Raw genomic sequence first — 17406 nt, 5'->3', positions numbered from 1 at the left:
CTGCAGTTATTTGTTCTGTCATCCATATCATCAGTATTATTTTATTCATCCCTTCTTTAACATATTTGTAGCAACAACAACTGAGGGGAAAAATATTTTCGTCTGCAGATCAAGGTCACATATTATTTTCACTGTAATGGGGAGGAGATGAGCATTAAGCAGGAGGCGGAGTATCCACACTGGTCTGTAATAACACGTTTATGCTGGCAGGAAAAACACTTCAGTAACCCCTTTGGCAAACGGATCATTTCAACACATTTGTAGGTTTAAAACATTTGGAGGATATTCCAGTAAAGCCATGGTTTACGTGACTGTAGGTTTGTTGGTGTTTTTCTCTCTTCACAGCTCAGCACTCACCTCCCAAAATGGTAAGTTTCCTTCGTCACCATTAACTTTGTGTAAAACTTGTTGTTGTTGTTCATTTGACCATACTTTATACAGGCTTGTTCTTGTGCTTGTTTTTTTACAAATGCAGGATTGGATAACATTTACGCTATTATAATCGCCACTTTTATGTGGCATCTCCTGTTTAAACAGTGCTGTCAGCTGAACAACACTGTAGCTCCAGTTTATTTATTTTTATTTATTTATTTATTTAAATGCTTTTTATGCAGGAATTAGTTCACTGTTGCAACATGTCTGGATAAATGAAACTGAAGAATGTGCCAGTAACACTGGTAGAAAATAACTCTGTACATTTAGTACAAGTACACTTCAGAGGTACTTGTATTTTACTTGAGTAATTAGAGTTCATGCTACATTTAATCCACTATAATGATTTGTTGGTGAAGTTAATTTGCAGGTTAACAAAACATAATTAGCTTGTATATATAAAATAAAAGTACATTTTGCAGAGAATACTGTAGTACACTATTTGGAGGCAGAACTTTTACTTGTATTTTTAAGTTTACTACATTATTAGTACAAAGTTATAACCAGTCATCAGTTTAAAACGTGTATTAACCCTTTTATGTTGTATGCATTATATATTTCTAAAAAGTAAAAAAAAAAAGTCAATTGCAAAAATAAATAAAACAAAAACAACACCACAATTTCTCACTTATTTCTGAACTTATCTAACCTGATTGTGCCAGATGGTTTGTTACACAGAACCATCTGGGAAGCCTTCTTAAAGGTTAGACTGTCAAAAAAAATAAGCCAGGTATTTGGATGAACCATCCCACAGGTGAACTTTAACCAATCAGATCAATGAACCATAACATAGACAAACACCTACTAAAACCAGTCATAGATGCTGGCAACATCTATGCCTATAACCTATGAAGCAGCTGCAATTGTCATTGTCATTTCTCACACATATTTTCAAACACACCTAGCTGCCAGATGCTGGTTGGTCCATAACCATTGTATTTGGACAAAAATGCATAGCCTAAAGCTTGGCAAGATGGATTCTCATGTGAGTCCAGCTGCCTCATTAGGTTAGGACTTGATGGATGGAGAACTAACTGTTCACAGTGAGGTCTGTACTCTAGATTATCCAGTGTAAGACCGTTCAGAGAGATCTCTTAAAATTCTGTAACCTTGGGTACCTAAGAATGAGTCGCATGGAAAAAACACTGATGTATTCTGTTTCTCTTCCTCTTCAAAGGCTCAGTGCTCCTCCCAAGGACTTTCTCTGGTCACTTCGTAATGGTCACTGATGAGCCTGTAGACTATCTTGACCTGTCTGTGTTAGACAGTTTACCGGATGACGGCGGATCTGGCTCGGGGTCAGAGCAGGAGCACGTAAAAAAGCATGGCTCCCACGGCCCACACCACCATCCTCAGAAGCGTTATTTTGTCTCAGAGGAAGCTAAAAGTTTTCTCCAGGGTCGCCTGGCAACAAGCTTCGTCCCATCCATTTACACCCTGGTCTTCATCATCAGCGTGCCGCTCAACCTTGTTGCCATGGTGATGTTTGTGCATCACATCAGACCCAGAAAACCAGCGGTGATCTACATGCTGAACCTGGCCTGTGCTGACCTGCTGTTCGGCCTGCTCCTTCCATTCAAAATCGCCTACCATTACCATGGCAATAATTGGATCTATGGTTCCTTCATGTGCAGAGTTGTCACGGCAGCTTTCTACTGCAACATGTATTGTTCTGTCCTACTCATCACATGTATCAGCATTGACCGTTTTCTGGCTGTCGTTTACCCGATAAACTCCCTGATGTGGCGCAGCCCTCAGACTGCTTCAGCTGTGTGTGCTGCCATGTGGCTGTTAGCCCTTGGAGGAGTATCCCCTCTCCTGATCTCTGGGCAAACCATGTATTTGTCAGACCTGGGCATCACCACCTGCCATGATGTGCAGGATGTGGAAGACCTACAAACGTACTATCTTTACTTCTTCCCCATCTACTCCTCTGTCTTCTTCTTCATCCCTCTAATCTTCACTGTTGTCTGTTACGTACGTATTATTCAAGCTCTGGCTGCAGCCAATGTGGAGAACCGCTCCAGGAAGACTCGAGCAGTAGTGATGGCCGTGGTTGTACTGGTGGTGTTTGTGATCTGCTTTACCCCCACCAACGTCATTCTCATGGTTCACTATGTTCAGCTGTCCCACAAGTCCAGTGACAGTTCCTACCAGGCGTACCTGCTCTCCATGTGTGTAGGCAGTCTCAGCTGCTGTCTGGATCCAGTCCTCTATTACTTTGGCTCCTCTCAGTGCCAGAAGCAGGTGGCAGCACTGCTCAGATGTAGGCGACTGACACAAGCAGAGAGCAGCTCAGGAACGCAAAGTACAAGAACCAGCGGGTGGACAGACAGCAACAAGCCATGCAAAATGGAGAGTGTTCAAACTCATTACAGCAGGTTGGTGGCTTAACTACATGGACATGAAGAGACTGCCTCTGAGATACTCTTTAAACTCGCACACATTCACACAGTTTGACACATCAGAGTCAATGTGTATTTAAATCCTTACTAAGGAAATACTTGGGTTGGATCAGTGTGTCCAGTGCATAGTAGTGCTGGATTTATTTGCATTTAAATTAGCTTATTGGATATATATTATTGTTTACATTAAAAAAACAATTTCCTTTTTATTATTTTGTAATCTTGAAATATATCCACTATGACGGGATGACAGTGTGTGCTATCTTGAATTTGTTTCACGGTCAGCATAGAGGAAAATTGTCTGCCTTACTTTTCAGATTTTTTGTTGACTTCTTATAAGAATGAAACACTTAGGTATGCTTAATAACGATAATAATAATAATAACAATAATAATAATAATAACAATAATAATAACAATAACCATTTTTAATCTGAAAAAAAAAACATTACATGTGATGTAGATGCATGCAAGACAGAAACAACCGTTTTGACACCACAATTTTCATAATGCAATTCAGTATATCATCATTTTTGACACCACAATTTTCATAATGCAATTCAGTATATCATCATCTGTTACAAGTTTTTATAAGTAAATATGTAAAATCACTCATGGCACTCATGAGGACAAAAACGTGTGTGTAAATAGAAAAAAAATTGCTAAATCATATATAATTCAATCAAAACAAACCTACTAAATTATACATATTTTTTGCTTAATTCAAATGTTGCTGTATCTCTTCCTTTTGTATTGCTGCTCACTCTGTAGTGTCTTCGTCGTGAGGGCACAGCTCTGAAACACAGGAAAGCAAAAAAAAAAAAAACATGATGAACATAGGAGAGCAAATATTCCCTGAGCATCATGGAGAATATTGGCTTCATTTCCATTTCCTGGCCATGTGCATTGTACTTCAGGGAATGACTCCAGAACTAATGAAGTCTGCTGCATAAGGACATCGTGTATAATCATATTTAAATGTTGCATTTCACATTACAACATCTCCACCTTGTGGCAACTTGTGTGAGTTATAGCATCCAGTAAAGACCTTGTTTTTAGCGACAATCTTTATGGGTTACAGAAGAGTTACTGACCTGTTTTACCATCGTAGCTGTGGAAGTTCTCTGGAAAGTTCAGACACCCAATTTGTTTCTTGAAAATTTCAACATCTTTGGGATCTATTTTTCCTGCTCTTGCTGAAAGAGAAGGGATATTTTAAAATGACTTACTACATTTAAAACTCTGACCCAACTGGATTGAAACTGATGACAAAACTTACTGAACTGCAGGATGTATCTGCCAGTGGTGTCCCCATTTCGGAAGGTGTCTGTCCACAGCAGGCAGTCCGAGCAAGTCTGTAGAATATGTCCTTTGTGGTCTGAGAGATTTTCTTTAAAAATTGAATCAGAGTAGCTGATTACTATGCAATATTATGGAAATCTGATGTATGCTCTTATTTGTGCTGAAATATCATGCTAAAGACATCAGCTGCTTTATCTCTTCTCATGTGTTAATCTATACAACACTTGTCTGATGTTCACTTACTGCGAAATGTGGTGGCAAGTCCTGAGACTGTAGCATTTACCTCCCCCGAGACACACCGATTACTGCGAAACAAGGATGTTGTGACACAGTTTTGTTTTCACAAACTCAATTTCATGTTACAAACTCTATTTATCGGATGATTCCTAACATATTTAAGTAAATTAAACTCACAAGCAGTGGTCTCCCCAACGTAATGTCACAATTTGACTGTCCGATGTTGGAGACAATTCTATCCAAGAGCTTTTCAGAGACTCCAGTGCCTTGTGGTATGGCTTGGGGTCACCAGCTCCCATCACATACACCCATTTTCCAAAAATCTTCACATAAAAAGATCAGATTTAAGTAAAATAAATCAAATTACCAATTGGATAAATATATAAAAAAAGCACAACTTACCAGTTTGGGATCCTCTGGCATAAAAGGTTTGACCAGGTCCTTACAGTCAGGTGCAGTTGCAGCAGTGAGAGAACTGAGAGCCAATAGAAATACAACAGCAGACAGAGCCATGGTTCAGACAGAGGGATGAAGATGAGATAGATGGAAGAGGGAAAGCAGCAGCACTGCAGATGATGTTGCTGAAGCTGCAACAGAAAAACATCTAACGCTGATTCATTTTCTCACTGGGGTTTCAAAAAAAAAAAAGCTGTTGTGCAAGTACTTATATGGAGGAGGAGGAGGAGGGTTTCTACATGCTCAGATGCACCAGTGAAGGTTTTTAATGACCTTGCAGAGCCATGCAGATTTCTTTTACTCAGCACTGAATGGCCAGCTGAACAGTCCTCTGTTGCCAACACTGCTGCCCCTGAACGAACTCAGGCAAAGTGCCACAATTCATCTGCTGAGGCTGTTGAGACATTTAAAAAGGGTCCTTTCTTCAGTAGAACGAAGGTTGTTTCCCCGTGGGTCTGTGTGGAGTCCTTGTGGCGACAATTTAAAAGTTTGACGTCTTTCTTTCTCCCCCTGACAGTGACGTTACCCAGCAACAGCCTTTGTCGAGGTTTCTGGGAAAAGCGGTGCATTTGAGGAGAGCTGTAGTAGTTTGAGTGTAGCGTATAATTTTGACATATGGGTCAGCAGAGTATCTGGCATCTGCTTTTGTATTTGAAAAAAAAAAATGTTGGAGCTCAAACAGTTTTTCTGAATAATGGTAGAAATAAAGGACTAGAACACGGTACAGATGGGGACTGAAAGCTGCTTTATTGACCTCACACAACCATTCGAGAACAGTTCACACACTCGACTATTTTCAGATTGTTAAACTGATTTAAAGGAGGAATTTAAGTGGATTTTTTTACTGTACCTGCCAGAATATGCAACGAGATATTTAGATTTCACATTTCCTGAACTAAAACAGGCAAAGAGACAGTAACACACGACTGAGTACAGATCTAACATGACACAGCAGCAGCAGGCCTAGAACTTATCACTGTTGGATGGTGATAAACGACAAGTTATTTCACAGTACAATTTTTTTTTTTTATCAATGCACATGCAGATCACATTACAACACTTTTTAGTACATGTTAAGCTGGATGTGTTTGGGTGCGTGCAGCAGACTGTTCACAGGGTTATGACACCTCTGTGCTCTGCTTTACTTTGTAGAAGGCTCAGCATCACTTTGATCAGTCTCTGTATTCTCAGCAGCAGGTGAAGCAGTTTCCCTGTCATCTGGACACAGTTCTGAAATAAGAGAAAAACGGTTAGTGAGGAAAGTAGCAGGAAGAATATTTACTATAGTTATTTTAACTGGGAGGAAACAAAGTTGAATGGCTGACCTGTGCCTCCAAAATGATACTCTGGGAGAAATTTAAGACACTCTGCCTGCTTCTTGAAGGTCTCTAACTCAGATGGCTCCAGAGCACCGGTCCGTGCTTTAGAAGAGCAGCCAGAGAAATAAACCAGGGAGGGTTAGGTTGGGGAGAACACAAAGTACCCACCGGACTCAAACTGCTGACCAAAAACTGTGTATTTTTACAAAACTAGCAATGGAACAACAAAAATCGCCTTACTAAAGAGGAAAAGGTATCGTCCCTTTGACTTTCCATCAGGGAGGAGGGTCGTGTCTTCGGAAAGGAGGCAGTCAGAGCAGGTCTCGTAGTACTTCCCATCATGATATGAAGTGTGACCATTGATATTGACTGTGAAACATCAGGAAAACGAGGCTTATTAAAACAAGTGCAGAGTGACTTACTGCGAGCATGAGTTTTTAATTTTCATACGTTCGTTCAAAAGAAGAAAAAAATACTCTAGATACAGTATTTGGAGCCTTGCGTGTTTTCTTATGAAATCCACCTACACTTAGGTAATGTGCTTTGGCTGCATGCATCACTCACAAAACGTTACACAGCACGGAAATGTAATATTAATAGAAAAACACTGAATATTTCAAGATACATACACGTGGTGTGACTGGTCATTCCTGAAATGGTGGCGTTGGCTATACCCTGAAGGCATTTATCTTCACTTCTGTTAGAGGAAAGAACAGTTAAAAAGTAGTAAACTATGAGAGACAGCTTAGACATGAGTTAACGTAATACGATCAATCATTTGGAGTCATTAGTGTATTTACAAGCGATCAGCCCAGAAGATGGTGAGAACTCCGCTGTCTGAGGAAGCTGACAGTTCCACCCAGGAGCTGTTCACCGACACCAGGTCATTCTTCAAACCAGGCTGGTCCCATGACCCCACGTGGAGCACCCACTTCCCATAGATCTGACACAAACACAGAGACAAGACATCCACCAGTCATCCAGAGTGTGTGTAACATGAGTATTCTACTCAAAAAAGGGCTTTCAGCATCCCCATCCTCAGATTCAAACTCAGCAATTCAAGTTATATTAACACATATCACTGTGCTTAAAAGCCTCCTCACATAACAAAAGATCACTAATACTCACAGGGCTGTGGCTGTCCAGTACCAGCGGCTTAACCAGCTCTTTACAGTCCGGTTCAGATGCAGCACCCAGGGAGGTGAGAGCCAGCAGAGCAACAACCAGCTGTGCAGCCATGGCTCGAGACAGCAGGCAGCCAGAGAGCAACACTAATGTCAGGGATCCTGCCAGCTAAAGCCTCCTCAAAGGAACCAGGGAAAGTGTTGTGTAACAGTGGGCTGGGCCACACACACACACACACACACACACACACACACACACACACACACACACACACACACACACACACCTTCTCCTGCAGGGAAGGACTCTTTCACATCCACTCAGCGAGGGCTTGTGTCCTATTTCTTTTCTCCTGTTACATAACAGCCAGCTGGCAGAGTCTGAATAGACCCCTGCATCTTTCAATATGTGACGCCCCCCTGCTCAGAGTCACACACAAACACAGAAACCGTCTCCTCTTCTGTCCTCATATCTCATTTCAAAAACAACAACAGCTTCAAATTCAAATATTTCCACAAACTGATTTTATTTGTTAAATCATTGAAAACACAAGATGTACATTTGCTTGACATCAAGTAACTTTTTGTTTCTCCCGGGCAGGTGCAAGCTTACATAATATGTACTGTGTCCTTTTTTTTTTTAAGGAAACAGTTGAGCAACTGGTTGTACTCTTAGTTTTTTCTGTAGAGGGGATAAATCATTACTTATAATACTTCAGATATGGCATGTTAGTCACCATGCCACAGCATACTTCATATGCTTCCCATGATGAAACATAGAACCAGTCAGGGACTTGTGTAACGAAGCTCGAGTGAAAGTTCAGAGTGCTTCACAAACACACTCTGTGCATCACTGTGTTCAGAGATCATTTGCAAAATACTCTTTGTCAATACTGAAAATACCAATTATGTCTCTTTGTCTAATATCTAAAAAGGTTTGGTCTGCAAAAGAGAGAAAGTTTACTCGAGCAAAGATTGAAAGCACATTTTGTGTTGCAATGTGTTTCATGTTTTATTAGTTTGTGTTTTTGCTCAGTTTTGGACAGTAAATAAAGTAAATAAAATGTTGTAACTTATATATGAAGTACTATACAGTATATGCAATCATTTACATGGAATCTCTGTGTGGTATGTGAGTTTCACTCTTTATTGATGTATATTGATAATAGTATAGTAAAAAAAAAAAGAGGAAAATAAAAACTTGTTTTATTTTTTATTAGTTTAGGAGAATCTCAAGCCGTGTTTTCATTTAGCAGTAAATGTTTTTGGACACATGATTGTTAAAAGTGAGTCTGGTGAAATGAAGTGTGAGGAAGTTACCAAAAAGTGAAAAGCCACCATCTTTCTCTCCTTTCAGGGAAATCACCAGACAATGCGAGTCAACTTCTGAAAGAGCTGCCCAGCAGAAGTTTCTCACAGCCTTGTAAAACTATTGCTCGCCATCCTTCAAGGGGCCCGCTGACAAGTAAACAACATGAAAAGAATAGTGCTGAGGTAGAACAAGAATCCACAGTCCATAGCTCTGCTTAGTACCTCCGTCTTTAACTACATATGCAGCATGTGTTGGGAAATGTTTTGCATAAATCACTGCACTTTTAAATTTTGTCTTGTACTGTATTATATGTCGGACCCCAGGAAGAATAGCTGCAGTTCTGATCCAAATAAAACAATAAAACTGGAGGTTCACTGGAAGTTACTTAGTAGATATATAAATCTAGAGCCAGGATGTATAAATAGATTGCATTATGCGAAATATAGGTATGTAAACATGCAGTCTTTCATATTGTATGAAATCAAAAAAAGACATTTAAATGGTCTCCATTATGAGTCATCACTCTGACAGTCAATGTTAAATCAGTTTATTCGCTCGTCTTTAACACAGCAATCAACTGAAAACATAAAGTCTGCACGATGACTAAACTGAACAGGTAAGTAGCTCTTTGATTTTACAAGACAAACTCAAAAAAGCTATAATCCCTCTTGTGTCACCCCCCCCTGCATGATTAAAAAAAAGGTGTTCTCTTCACATCTATCAAGACATCTGTGATACACACATGGATGTTGAATACAAATTTGAGTAACTTCAGATCTCAGAATAGATTTTAGGTGCAGGTGACACATTCTCTATTGTTCTTCTTCGTTCTTCGCATCTGTGTCGTCGGGGCACAGGTCTGAAACAGAAGCAGGAAATCAAGTTACACATATTTCGTCACTGTTACATGTGTGTAGTGGTAAATGTGGCTGAACCACAATACTTTACCCGTGGTTTGTGGAAAGAAGAAATCTGGTGGGAAGTTGAGGCACGCAGCCTGTTTCTTGAAATCTTCCAGGTGAGAATCATCCAGTGTCCCAGACTTTGCTGCAGGGCAGGGAGATGAGGGAAAAGTGATCTCAGTTAACTAATCAAAACATCTATGAGGTAAATAATCAATACAACTTTTACACAGAGGAGAGAACTGCAAACTCACTGAAGAGGTAGAGGTTTCTGCTTTTTCTGGCTTCCTCTTCTTTGCCATCGCACACTGAGGTCTGTAAGTCTGTCCAGAGGATGCAGTCAGGGCAGGTCACCAGGTGCTTTCCAACATGCTCATGTTTGGAGGAGTTAAAGTGAACTATTAGACATAAACAGAAGAACGCTTAGTTACGCACTTAGACCATTTTTAATAAGCATATTTAATAATGTAATGTATTTACTTACATGTCACCCTGGTTGAGTTCTCTGAGAAGGTGGAATTAACGCCTCCATAATGACATTTTCCATCCATCCTTTTAAGGAGAGGTGAACATAATATATGTCTTATGCATTAAAAGTTTTAAAATCTTAACATTCAAAAGATTAATAGTTACATTTTATCTCTCCAGCGAAGGGTCATATCATCACTATCAGGTATGGGCGAGAGTTCAATCCAGGAGCTGTTGATGGTTTTAAGGTCCTTCAAGGCCTCTTTATTGTCTGATGTTCCAACATAGAATATCCACTTTCCAGCCACCTAGACACAGATGTGCAAAATTAAGACTCCTGTTTCTAGCAAATCTGTGCTGAAATAAAAATAACATGGTGAAAAAACTTTGGAGCACAAATCTAACAATCCTCTTGGTTTTGTGGAGTGAGATCCATTTAAGGCAGTGTAGGGTACATTTTAAAAATATGCCCGATATTTAGTCTAACCTTCAAATTTCTTACAATTGATATGACTAATAGCTGTTTATTAAAGCCTGATGTATTGTTTTTACTGTAGATTTTCTTTCGGTTGGGAATCAGTCATAGTGAACATTTAATCACCTGAATGTTCCTTTGTTAGTCCTTCTGATAAACTCCAACATTTGAGATGTCAAAGTTGCCTGCTAAACTTTATTGCAACTACACTTCTGAACTTACATTGCACACCTATTGTTTTTTCTTCAGATATTTGATTTCTTGATTTTTTTATTTTTCTGAAAACATAACTTGTGGATAATTGTGGCTCTAAAGCCCGAGATGTTGGGGCTTCATGAACACATCACCAAAAAAAGTTTTTGCTTTTTGTGTTGACAAACAAAAATAATGTAAATTGTAATTAGGTTAAATTTACTAATGCAAAACCAAATAAAGTAAAAAGTAAAAAATAAAGATGCCTCAGTTCTGCTTTATCCCGAGATGCCATACCTTGCTTCGATCCTCCAGGGGTTTAAGCAGCTCAGCACAGTCTGGGGAGTCAGATGCAGCAGTCAGAGCGGAGAGAGCCAGCAAAGCTAAACAAAACTGAACAGACATGGTTAGAAGTGAAATGACAGCCAATTGAACACCAACTGGACACCACAACAAGGACAGGACAACTCTACTCCTGCAGGAAGGCCACCGTGAAGACTAACTGAGGGCAGTTACATAAATAAGGTAGGGTGAGTGAGAGAGTTTGGGGGGTGACTTGGCAAATGGGCGGACTACAGTATGTTTGTGATTGTATAATGGTGGGAGTGTGTGATTAATGGTTCAAAGGGCTCTCTGCCCCCAGAGACACCAGAGGTTGTTGACATTGCTAGAGATACACAATATTTGCAGATCAGTCCTCTATTTGGTTTTCTGGTGCAAAAGATAGAAATAATTATTTCATACATAAATGTTTATTGGATGTTTGTGTGCAATAATGCCAATTTCTAATGCTATATCATAGTGTAATACGAGAGAAATACTGTGGTCGTCTTTGTGCTTCTGCCAAAGGTTCCCTACCTACTGTTTTCTGCTGTGCAGGATGAATTATTCCTTCTGTGGGTGATAGTAGTCTCTGTCTGTTGTGTGTTTGAGGAAAGAAAGAGAGAGACACACTCATGCAATATGCAAAGATCACATAGTCTGCGACGTGCATATGCAAAAACAATCGATAAGCGGTGTTGACATGAATGGGGTTGTGAGTTTTGCAGGCAGTGAGTCAGTTCCAAGAATTGTAGTGCTGACTGTGCTGTTTACTCAAACTTTCTTCTTTTGACCCGTCTCATTGCTGGGTATAATAATGTGACAGCTGCATTACAGAACAGTGGGGTCTTATTTCACTAAGAGTGGACCTCTAAAGGTGACAAAAAGTTCTTCTACTGCCTTACACTGGATTGCAGCCACAGTGTAAATCAATCAGTGAAAAGGCTGTTACCAGACTGATTCCCCCAGCTACCGTGATTTGTGCTCCAACAATGAAAATGGGCCTGTGGGGGCAACAAGTGGTGGGATCCAGGAAGGTTGTGTCTTCATGAATAGACCATTTACTAAAAGGATCAGTTAGATATTTTCTTCACTTTCTACTGGAGAGTTGGATAATACTTTCACATATGAATTATAAATACAAAGCTATAGCCAGCAGCAGGTTAGTTAGTTTAGCCTGAAGGCTGGAAACAGGGAATAATCGGGCTCTATCCAAAACTAACAAAATACATTAACAACCTCCTAATCTAATTAACATGTTTCGTGTTAGTGTAAAAGCAACAGTCTTGTCTGTGTTGTGGGGTTATGTGTCAGCAAAGCTAAGTGCCTGCAGGCTGTAGTTTTATATTTAACTGAAAAACATGAGAGTGGTATCAATCTTCTCATCTTACTCTTAGACAGTGAACAAATGAATTTTCAAAAAAGTCAAACTACTACTTTAATTCTGGTTTGGTTTATGTCCCTTCTGTTTTAAGTTGTTTCTAAAAAAACAACTTTTATTTATCCAGACATTCTTGCCAGGCAGACCTGCAGGAATTTTGTGTTCATGATCTTCTTTAGAAAGTAACAGAATAAACCTGGACAGACCCACATTTATCTGGTCAAATCCCGGCAACCTTTTGATAACAAGCCCACCTGTCTTGACCACTGCTCCCAAAGTTCTGTCACAAAGTGGGCGGCAGTCACGGCAGTGCCAGTAATCCTGGATTGAAGCTCAGTTGAAAAAAATGGCTTTGGCATGATCACAGTCAGTCTTTGTTGCACTGCTGTGCCGTACAATAGAGGGACATAACTTGTGGTAACCTTAAATTGTCCACAAACGCACTCAAATACACCCTGGGGTGCATTTATGTTCATATACATACAGTCGTAACCAATAAAAAGAGCTGACACTTTGACTAAGGGAAGAGAAGCTTTATACTAGCATATTCAAAACCCATGAAATACTTCTCTGTGTATTTACAAAAACATAATACAAGAATAAAAAAGAGAAAATGAACACATCACAAATGGAGTCCCACATACTGCCACAAAACAGAAAACATGATCCAATTTACAAATGCATCTTCTTGTACTCCCACGTATGGCTTCAATCTAACACAAAAACAAAATAAAATATCTCTGTTCAGTTGTGATGGTGCATTATCAGTCCATCCCTCCCGTTTGCAATAATTCTCTCCAGATTTTTCTTTAAATAATAATAATATCAAATACACATACAAGACAGAGGAGCTACATTTGTGAGCTGTACACTTTGCAGTAAGGGAAGGGAAAGGAGAATGTTCACAGGCATATCGACCTTTTGTACATGATGATACATCTTGGGCAGTGAAAAAAGTTTAAAACATTGATTAAAAACAAGCTTATTTTAGCGTTCTGTACCAATTCTTCACATCACACTGAGATCACAGTTTATCCGGATGACAGTAAAATGACAATGTCACTTTAGGAAGAAGAAATAACGTTCTTCCTTGGTCTGGTATGACCAGCAGGTTTTAGTTGCTAAATGTTAAATGCTAGATATTACTCTATAATGCAGCCACTTGCGAAACCATGTCACTGATTTTATGACTTTGTTGCACTATGTTTTGGATACCATTATCCTGTAATTGTCACTTGCACAAGTGTGGCTACCGTTCAACAAAGGTTACGTAGTCTCATTTTAACAAAGCTTTTTAGAATCTCAATAACCATTCAGTGTGGCTTCAAATTCAACATGCAGGGAACTATTTCAGGCTGTTCTGAAGCCTTTCTGCTAACCCTGACTCTTTCTGGTTAAAGTCTGAACAAAGAGCTGACTTTGATCTGCACTTTATTTGCTTCATCAGGCCAAACATGTGATACAGGTGAGGAAGAAGAAGAAAAAAAAATCTCACATTTTTCACATTTGTGGCCAAGTTTGGGGATAAAAATTAGAAGAAAAAAAAAACGATAGTATAAAACATAAAACACATTGTTAGTGGTCTTAAAATTGTAGACAACCACAAAATTTGAAAATACTTCAAATTACTAGACAACAAATATCTGCACAAGCCGCAAATAAACTTCATGATAGTGTGACTGCGATGTCTCTCCAATAATCTTCCAGTAATGCACAAAGTAATTTGCCGGAAAAAAAAAAAGACAAAAGATGTTCCAGTTAGATTAAATTTCATCATTGATCAAAAAGTGTCTATATTTCTTTAAATCCTTAAAAATGTTTTACTTTAGGATAAATAGGAGTCTGGCCTTTTGTTTTTGGGCGTGATATGATGCAAAAGGCAGAGACATCTGTCAGTAACTGGAGTGTGTGCAAAGTCTCATACACACTGTATGCAAATATACAAAGTTCTCCTCCGGGTTGTTTCAATTTGGTTCCTTTGTACAGTCTCATAGTTGCAGAGGAAGAACTGATGAATGTAGCACTTAGAACAGAAGAAACAGGAGAGAAGAGACGTGGACAGAAATAATGGAGGGTGGGGTTGAGGGGGGGGTTGGGGCTGTAGTAGAAGGACGGAGCCTGCGGCAACTGTCCTGGCTAGGCAGGTGGTGAGGTGGAAGAGTCACTGGCCTAGATGACATCACATCCTGTCTCTCTGCTTTTCACCGATCCACACCACGGCTTACTAAATGACTGATCAACCGTGCTCCCGAAGCCTTCACACGCTCATCGTCATGTTTGGAGAATACTGCAGAGATAAGATGGGGAGAAATATGCAATACAATACTAAGTGAACATGTGTGAAAAGATTTTTGTTTTAAATCTTGGATCTGTACAATAAATTCTTACGTAAGGTTTATTTACATGTGGTCAAATCCAGAATAGAAGTACAACCCAGAAAAACACAGAAACACTTCATAAACTACCGTATAAAGTCAAATAACACTAAGGACAAGGGACCACTACATTTCTCGTCTGGAGTGAAACACTGTCTAAGGGACACCAAATATTCTTCTGGCTTTCCCCTAGCTAACCAGGGGGCAATCCTGTGGTCCATCCATACCCACATAGGTGAATAATACGGACCTGGCACAAAGTCACACAAACTTAAAATGATAAATTATATTATTAATACATTAATAAATTATAATAAAATATATAAAAGCTGATATGGAATTCATATGGAATTATAAAAAAGAATAAAAAACATACTAACTATGGTTATCTTATGTCATCATACAAAACTACCTATCAGTATAGACGAGTATCCTTAATTTAAAAAATCCCTGCAAAATGCTATAAATGCACTATATAACTTTGTGCTCTGGGTACGATCTCCCGTAATGATTTACAGCAAGTTGCACATCATGGGTCATATTTTATGAAGAAAATGTTTTCTCTCTGGTGTCAGATCAACCTTAGGTGATTTACAGCTGCTGTTAGCTAATCTTATCTCACTTTGCTAGCTGGGCTGTCCAGACTGTGAGCCCACAGCACCAGGCATCTGTATCACAGGCATTTTGGACCATCAGAAAGAGAAGGTTTTTAGGCCCGGGTTGGGGAAATGCTGACGCAGACAATACAACTGCTATGTCTTGTGTTGTTGCACTTGCTTGAGGTTGTTGACTTACTATTTTTTTCAGTTTGTTTCACTAGATTGTCAGCTAACTCTCTGCAAGGAAGTAAAATACATGTGCTACACTTAGATCCCTCTAATCATCTCATATATTTATGACAACTGGCTTACACTTTCATTCTGAAAAGGGTTGAGGAAGTTTCCTCCCATCTCTCCATCCTCCCTGGGGGTCCCGGGCTGGTTACTCATACTTAGGTTACCAGGAGAGTTCTATAAAAAAAGGATGTAATACACACATTACCACTGGGGTAATAAAAAATTCAAAAAGATCCCATGCAGTGCAATTACAAACTGGAGATTCAAATTAGGTAAACATCTTCTCTCACCTTGGGGAGACTGTCCATATCCCCTGACCCTAAGAGAGGTACGAAATTAACACAAATCACTATTTTTAAATGATTATTCTCATTTTGCTTACTTTATTTGACAAATTAGGGAAAAACATAACTAGAGATTTAGTGTCAATGCAGCACGAGCTACTTATTCCTGTACCTAATGATCCATTCATGTGATGAGGCTCCATTCCAGCCATTCCCCCTAAAGGACCATCGCCACCTGCACCCATAGGGAACTGAAGAGAGCACACACAGGAGACATTTATATATCTGCGACAGAATTTAAGACTAAGAAAACAACAAAAAGTAAAACAAAACTATTTTTTTTTACATTAAACACACACCTAAACACACACACACACACACACACACACACACAGTGATATACAGAGAGGAATGTCTCACGTTTGGTCGGCTTCCACCTGGAGGGACTGTGTTTATCATTGTGTACATGTTGTCGCCAGAGTTGGTTGAATCTGTCGTAACAAATAGAGAAACAATAAGAGGATAAAAGAGCATAGACCAACTGGCCACATCATTAGGTACACTTACACAGAGCTTACCTGCTGGACTTGGCATTATTGGGGTCCCAGGTGGCCCCCCTCCTCCTGGAGGTCCCTGAAATTCGTACATGAACATGAAAAACAGCCTGTGCAGATAGCGAACAGCAACAGTTTAAACTCAAACATACATACCACATAACTTCCTGGAGATGCAGAAGAGTAAGGGGTCTGCAAAAAATAAGAAAGAACCCGTGAAAGAAATGAAATAACTGTTAAACTTTCTCTTGGGGGATCTTTGTTAGAGCACTTACTGAATTGGAGTTTGGAGGATTTGGCCAGGGTCTACCCCCACCAGGTCCCCTGGAAAACACACACATACACACACTTTAGTTTTTAGCTTTTGGCAAGCTTTTTTGTTTCCAATTCATTTGGGCAGAGTTGGCAACAACAAGCTCTTCTGTAGCCCAAGAGAGGTGATGGGAACAACAAATAGAAAAAAAAGATTTGTCTCCCTTTTCTTTTTTTTTCTTTCTTTTTTTTTTAGAGGAAAGCTGGCCCCTAGCTCCACTTCCAGACTTCTAAGAGCCAAGAACACACAGTAAAGTTGTAATTAAAAACTACATAAAGGAAATGGCTGACAGCATCAACTGAAGTGAGAGATTAAGGATGTTCTCGGTTTAATGCTGTCCCTCTTAAGTGAGAGAAATGTGGGGAGGTCATTTACACTGCGTGCAAATACCACTCACATGTTCATGCCAGGCATCCCAGGACCAACCAGGGCATTCAGTGGTGGTCTCATCCCACCTCCATAGCTCTAAACAAAACAAAACAAAAAAGACACCAGAATGTTATGCCCAAGAAAGAGTAATTATCAGAAACAATGGTTTGTAAATATCCCCACAAATTCTCCTGTCCCATACCTGGGGCCCTAGTGGTACCATGCCTCTGGGTGGAGTCATCCGCTGCATTGGTCCTCCCATATTTGGATGTCCTGAAATACAGGAAAAAAACTGTCAAACTAAAACCATCAGTTTGCTGCAGAGCACTGCATTCAGGAGATTTTTATTC

General features: G+C 39.6%; 4 protein-coding genes across 6 annotated transcripts in view; 1 reads left to right on the top strand and 3 right to left on the bottom strand.

Moving 5' to 3' along the window:
* Nucleotides 1-158: 158 nt before the first annotated feature.
* On the top strand, nucleotides 159-8950 carry f2r (coagulation factor II (thrombin) receptor). The gene is made up of 3 exons (XM_010743734.3): nucleotides 159-368; nucleotides 1610-2813; nucleotides 8632-8950. The coding sequence occupies exons 1-3, from the start codon at nucleotides 299-301 to the stop codon at nucleotides 8699-8701; spliced, it is 1344 nt and encodes a 447-aa protein (XP_010742036.3). The 5' UTR covers nucleotides 159-298; the 3' UTR covers nucleotides 8702-8950.
* On the bottom strand, nucleotides 5560-7404 carry LOC104929265 (Saxitoxin and tetrodotoxin-binding protein 1). Its single transcript, XM_010743735.3, has 6 exons — nucleotides 7279-7404; nucleotides 6951-7093; nucleotides 6780-6847; nucleotides 6391-6519; nucleotides 6157-6252; nucleotides 5560-6061 (listed from the first exon to the last, which is right to left on the bottom strand). Exons 1-6 carry the CDS (start codon nucleotides 7387-7389, stop codon nucleotides 5973-5975), a joined length of 636 nt encoding a protein of 211 aa, XP_010742037.2. The 5' UTR covers nucleotides 7390-7404; the 3' UTR covers nucleotides 5560-5972.
* A 167-nt stretch (nucleotides 8951-9117) lies between the features above and the next one.
* Nucleotides 9118-11186, bottom strand: LOC104929266 (uncharacterized). The gene is made up of 6 exons (XM_010743736.3): nucleotides 10921-11186; nucleotides 10122-10264; nucleotides 9973-10040; nucleotides 9743-9886; nucleotides 9535-9633; nucleotides 9118-9445 (listed from the first exon to the last, which is right to left on the bottom strand). The coding sequence occupies exons 1-6, from the start codon at nucleotides 11026-11028 to the stop codon at nucleotides 9399-9401; spliced, it is 609 nt and encodes a 202-aa protein (XP_010742038.1). The 5' UTR covers nucleotides 11029-11186; the 3' UTR covers nucleotides 9118-9398.
* Nucleotides 11187-12843: 1657 nt separating this feature from the next.
* The window catches only part of ssbp2a (single stranded DNA binding protein 2a), a 48544-nt gene continuing 43981 nt past the window's right edge, over nucleotides 12844-17406 (bottom strand). For 2 of the 3 annotated variants that reach the window (XM_019266159.2, XM_019266160.2), the window contains exons 8-17: nucleotides 17259-17329; nucleotides 17085-17152; nucleotides 16650-16698; nucleotides 16531-16566; nucleotides 16399-16453; nucleotides 16241-16311; nucleotides 15993-16071; nucleotides 15827-15855; nucleotides 15612-15710; nucleotides 14583-14612 (exon numbers count right to left, since the gene is read on the bottom strand). In XM_019266159.2, coding sequence (XP_019121704.1) covers nucleotides 14583-14612; nucleotides 15612-15710; nucleotides 15827-15855; nucleotides 15993-16071; nucleotides 16241-16311; nucleotides 16399-16453; nucleotides 16531-16566; nucleotides 16650-16698; nucleotides 17085-17152; nucleotides 17259-17329 — 587 coding nt within the window. Of the gene's footprint in view, nucleotides 14613-15611; nucleotides 15711-15826; nucleotides 15856-15992; nucleotides 16072-16240; nucleotides 16312-16398; nucleotides 16454-16530; nucleotides 16567-16649; nucleotides 16699-17084; nucleotides 17153-17258; nucleotides 17330-17406 lie in introns of all 3 variants that reach the window. The other variant, XM_027277876.1, reaches the window with a different exon arrangement.

This window comes from Larimichthys crocea, chromosome III (genome assembly GCF_000972845.2).
Source record: "Larimichthys crocea isolate SSNF chromosome III, L_crocea_2.0, whole genome shotgun sequence".
NCBI classification, from domain to species: domain Eukaryota; kingdom Metazoa; phylum Chordata; class Actinopteri; family Sciaenidae; genus Larimichthys; species Larimichthys crocea.
This window is presented reverse-complemented; position numbering and strand designations above follow the sequence as displayed.

Excerpts from the sequence above, each read along its gene's own strand:
- LOC104929265 (XM_010743735.3), bottom strand. The coding sequence starts at position 7,389 with ATGGCTGCACAGCTGGTTGTTGCTCTGCTGGCTCTCACCTCCCTGGGT. Across the intron at positions 6,253-6,390 it reads ACGATACCTTTTCCTCTTTA|CACGGACCGGTGCTCTGGAG; the intron begins GTAAGGCGATTT and ends GCTCTTCTAAAG. Across the intron at positions 6,062-6,156 it reads GTATCATTTTGGAGGCACAG|AACTGTGTCCAGATGACAGG; the intron begins GTCAGCCATTCA and ends CTCTTATTTCAG.
- f2r (XM_010743734.3), top strand. The coding sequence starts at position 299 with ATGGTTTACGTGACTGTAGGTTTGTTGGTGTTTTTCTCTCTTCACAGC. Across the intron at positions 369-1,609 it reads AGCACTCACCTCCCAAAATG|GCTCAGTGCTCCTCCCAAGG; the intron begins GTAAGTTTCCTT and ends TCCTCTTCAAAG. Across the intron at positions 2,814-8,631 it reads GTTCAAACTCATTACAGCAG|GGAAATCACCAGACAATGCG; the intron begins GTTGGTGGCTTA and ends CTCTCCTTTCAG.
- LOC104929266 (XM_010743736.3), bottom strand. The coding sequence starts at position 11,028 with ATGTCTGTTCAGTTTTGTTTAGCTTTGCTGGCTCTCTCCGCTCTGACT. Across the intron at positions 9,634-9,742 it reads CAGAAACCTCTACCTCTTCA|CAAAGTCTGGGACACTGGAT; the intron begins GTGAGTTTGCAG and ends CCTGCCCTGCAG. Across the intron at positions 9,446-9,534 it reads CTTCTTTCCACAAACCACGG|ACCTGTGCCCCGACGACACA; the intron begins GTAAAGTATTGT and ends CTTCTGTTTCAG.